This window comes from Corvus cornix, chromosome 9 (assembly GCF_000738735.6).
Source record: "Corvus cornix cornix isolate S_Up_H32 chromosome 9, ASM73873v5, whole genome shotgun sequence".
Taxonomy (NCBI): Eukaryota; Metazoa; Chordata; class Aves; order Passeriformes; family Corvidae; genus Corvus; species Corvus cornix.
Window position 1 is genome coordinate 10,153,263 of NC_046339.1, and position 4,360 is coordinate 10,157,622.

The following is a 4,360-nucleotide window of genomic DNA, read 5'->3' on the forward strand; positions in this document are numbered from 1 at the left end:
TCTGGACTGACTTGAAGTCAGCCAGCGCTGTGGATTTGATTCAGTCACAACTGCAGCAATTTGATTTCTAAAAATATCATTGTGGCTCTAATACTTTAGTAAGACCACAGAAAAAATATCATATTGTGATACACTGTGTGTGTGTGTATGTGTATGTATGTGTGCATATGTGTGGATGTGGATGGTGTTTGCTGCCCTGAGGCAGGCAGCGTTTCGAAGACAAGCAGCCTGAGAGGTAAATTTAGTTTTCTCATTGACCACCGAGCCTCAGCATCACCGTTTGAAACATAAACTTTATTGCAACAGAGAATTAAAAATAGTACATTTGAAAGAGTTGCAGAGTGCATGTCATCAAAGAACTAGTCAGAAATCACAACTCAAGCAAATCATGTACAATTGGAACAGAAAGTTTTATTAAAACAAGTGGAAATCAAACTCAAATTTTCGTTGTTTGTTTAATTTCACCATAACTGTGGATTGTGTATTTACAGTCTTCGCCTCTTGTGGTGAAGGTTCTGCTCAGGGCAGGGCAGGGATGGATGGGGAAGAGAGGTGGGTTTCAAAAGCTAACAGGATGTGAAAGTTTTCCAGAAGAAGTTCTTGCAGCCTGCTTTGCGTTCTCGGGGTGCCAGAGCCGGGTTTGAGTTGGCCGAGCGCTCCAGCTCCAGTCTCACTTCATCCTGCTCAGCCCCTCGGGACAAGTCCTCAGACTCCAGGGCTTCATTTTCTGTCTGACTTGGCTCTGAAAGCAGTTCTGCCAAAAAGTACTTGGCCAGTTCCTTGGGGGACAAGAGAGAGAAAGGGAGAAAGAGATAGAGACACCACAATTACTCCTTGATTTCTGGGGGCTCACCACTCTGTTCCTCTAAGATACCTCTGTGCCCAGCTTAGAGACAATCAGGATGCAGGAGGAGAAGAGGAGCCCTGGCTTTCCGAAGAGCCCATCCTGACAGCTGCTATGCAGCAGTTGTGTCAATGGCATCTACCTGGTATGGGGAACAGACCCTGTCCTGGCTGTCACAGGGAATGAACTCGTCTTTACCTTCTCTTCCCACTGCTCCAGCACTCAGTGCCATACTCAGCAAGGGTGCCATGAACCTGCTGCTAAAGTGACACGGGAAAGGTCTTTGGGGGAGCTGGCAGGAGAGGTTGAACTGGTCACCATCTTACTGGGACTTATTTTTCTTCTAGTCCCTCCGAGCGTCAGCTGTCACCCAGCATGGATAAGGACATTGTTCTGTGCTCTGGGGAAGCTGCCTTCATTCTGTGACCCGGAGAAACCCTTGGGAGCTTCACCAGGGGCTCTGCCCCGTGCCCCAGCAGTGCCTGTTCCTCACTGCCCCCAGCACCCAGCTGGACTGTCTCACCTCCCAGCACCAGCTGCCCAACCTGTCGCTGGCTCAGCCCCGGTGGGGAACCAGGGGATCTGTCGGGGAAGAGGGGTCTGCAGCAAGGAACCGAGCATCTGAAACGGGGTCATTGGGGAAGTCTGGGAGGAACTGGAAGGGTCTGCAACAGGGGTGCCAGGGGCTCTGACAGGGAACGGAGGTTCTGAATTGGAGTATCAGGGGGTCTCTGGAGAAGGGGGAGGCTGCAGCGCGGCCGTCGGGGTGCCTAGCGGGGTGCCCGAGGGTACCCGGGGTGTCCGCCCCGTCGCGGGGCTCTCACCTGCTTCCCGGCGGCGGCGGCCAGCGACTTCTGCAGGAACTGCCGGAGCCGCGGGTCCGAGGGGGCGGCCGACACGGTGCCGAGGGCCAGGGCGATGGAGAGCAGGGCCAGGGCGCACTGGAGGCGGCACGACAGCATCTCGCCGGCGGGTCGGGCGCGGGAGGCGGCGGCGGGAGGCGCTGGCGGCTCCGCTGCGGCTCGGCTCCGGCGTTGGGGATCTCCTCGCCGCCCGCCGCCCTTATAAACCCTTCTCCTGACGTCAAGGCGGGGGCGCCCCCCTCGCCCCACGCCGCCGGGGGTGGGTCTCTGGGACGGGGAGGGGGGAACGGGGCCGGGGATGCTCCGCTCTGCCCGGCGCCGGCCAAGCCTCCGCGGCCCCCCTGAACTCCCTCCCCTCCGGCCGCCCCCGGCCCCCGGCGCGTTTTGTCCCCAAATCACCGCCCTTCCAGAGCACCGGACCCTGCCCGTCCGCTCCCTCCTCCCCGGCCACAAGCCCACCGGAGCGGCGGTGGGGGGTCCCGGCTGTCACCGCCCACCCGCGGCTCTGACCCCCGGGCCGGAGGGTGAAGCTCCCCGGCAGTCGCTCTGCCAAAGCCCCTCGCCCTGGCGCAGGGTCCCGCCCCGTCGGGTGAGAAACGGCTCCAGAATGCGGGGAGCTGCAAAGGGTCCCCTTACGGGCCATTGCTCCCGGCTCCTGCAGGGGGTGAGGGGGGCTGAGGTGCCCCTGGGGGTCTCTCCGGCACAGGTCTGTTCCCAGACTCCCTCCCACGGGCAGGTCCGGGGGCAGCGGGAGCTTCCCAGGAGATGCCCCGGCTCCTGCCGTGGCTCTGTAGCTCCGGGAAGCGACGACAAATCGGTCCCGGGTCGGGGCGGGCTGGTCCCTGGCTGAGCCTGCGGGGACCCGTGTCTCCATCTCAGGGTCACTGGACGCGCTGGTCCCGTGGGAGGCACCTGTCCCACTGGGATGGCCAGTCTCCCCCACTCCTCCAGCCTCTCCCTATGAGCTGGCTGGTGCCCAAAATGGGAAAAGCTGCTTCAACCCCCCGAAGGACCAGCCTCCTCAGCTGTCTCTCAGCTGGCAGGAGCAGAGCAGGATGTGCTGGAAAGGGCCTCTGCTGTCAAAAATGGGTATCAGAATCTCTCCTATCTCAATTTCCAGCTGAGGAAAAGTAAAAGATTTGAGGGGACAAGAATTCAATACTGCAAAAAGGTCTCCAGAAACTTTCAAAATGACATTTTGTTTCATGCTGAAATAATGTGCACCCCCCACCCCACTTTCAACCCTGGTGCTGCTGGCTGGGTTTGCTGAGGCTGATCTAGGAGTATGAAGCACAAAACAAAGTGTTCCTGCTCTGTTTCACAGTCCAACAAGATGAATTGGTGCTGGTTGCTGGTTCCAGACCAGGTAGAACTTTGGGCTGAACTGCAACTGCCCTCCCTGCATGGTGCCTCCCTTCCTTTGTGCAGCGAGGCTCTGCAGCCTCACATAGCTTTCATCATCTTCATCCTTCCCAAATTGTGGAACAAAATTAATGACAATCATGAGAGAATAAGCCTTCATTTATGAGGCCCTGAGGGTTGGGTTTACTTGTGCAGTATTTATAGCCAGTTTTTCCCCATCTGCCTGACATGAACAAGTCCAGGCTCTGCGCTCCTGGGACCCTGTCTGTCTTCTAGCACTGGTCTTGCTCTGGGGAAACTGGTGGAGAAGAATCAGACCCTGCTCTGGTTTGGACACATTCCCATGTTTTGGACACAGGACACAGCCTCCTGCCAAGGCCAAGGGAAGTGATTGGACCCAAGAGAGCAGGTTGTCCCCAAGGGCCATGAGTGCCAGAGCTTTTCTCTCCACCAAGACACTGTGTTAGCAGCTGGGCCATCATCTCTCTCCTCCTGTGGGCAAAGAAGCAGAGCCAGTCCTGGGCATGGCAAATGGCCAAGGCAGCAGATGCTGGGCATCAAACCTATCCTGGCCCTCTTGCCTGCCTTCAAGAGAGGTTTCCTAGGAAAGGATTCTCTCAGCAACAGTAATTTCCCCACTTTTCGTGATGTGCCAGTAACAGCAAGCTGGGCTCTCCTATTCTATTTGTATTGGGAATATACTTGTTTTGTAGCCCCCAGGCTCTCCTCCTTGCACAGCCCAGCCCAGCTGTGCCGCACTGCAGTGCGAGCCTGGGCCAGCTTTGCAGAAGGCTCCAACTCCCCACCTGCTCATCCCAGCTCCCACAGCCCAGGGCAGTGCAACCTGCTTGGGTTCCGCACTGGGGAGGAGCAGAGATGGAAATGAGAGACAGCACTGGATTATTTCAGACTCCCCTGTGGCTTACTGGAAGCTGTTACCTAATGTCCCCTGCCACTGCACACTCCAGGCCTGCACCCCTTCTGTCATTCAGTGTGCCACCCCAAGGGGATGGGGACACTGGGAACCCCCATCACTCCTAAGGTACCATCCTCCTATCGCTTCCACAGGTATGGATATGCCCTGATGTGCCAGAGGGATGAGTTCAGCACCTGTGTTTCCCGGGGTATGGCAATGAGCTGGAGTGCAGCCTGGCACTGCTGCATAGGATGGAGAGCTGTGCTACATTTTGTCACCCTTTGGACCCACCTGTACACCAACATGGAGCTGAGTGCTGTAGGAGCTGGCACAGTGCAGAAACAACCTCCCTGATGAGTGTCCCTCTTTCTCATT

The 4,360-nt window shown here is 57.2% G+C and overlaps 1 protein-coding gene across 1 annotated transcript; it reads right to left on the reverse strand.

Annotated features, from left to right (window-relative positions):
- Positions 1-273: 273 nt before the first annotated feature.
- Positions 274-1,892, reverse strand: SST (somatostatin). Its single transcript, XM_039557318.1, has 2 exons — positions 1,669-1,892; positions 274-779 (listed from the first exon to the last, which is right to left on the reverse strand). The coding sequence occupies exons 1-2, from the start codon at positions 1,804-1,806 to the stop codon at positions 567-569; spliced, it is 351 nt and encodes a 116-aa protein (XP_039413252.1). The 5' UTR covers positions 1,807-1,892; the 3' UTR covers positions 274-566.
- Positions 1,893-4,360: the final 2,468 nt, after the last annotated feature.

Coding starts and splice junctions, on each gene's coding strand:
- SST (XM_039557318.1), bottom strand. CDS start 1,806: ATGCTGTCGTGCCGCCTCCAGTGCGCCCTGGCCCTGCTCTCCATCGCC. Junction 780..1,668: donor CCGCCGCCGCCGGGAAGCAG/GTGAGAGCCCCG, acceptor TTGTCCCCCAAG/GAACTGGCCAAGTACTTTTT.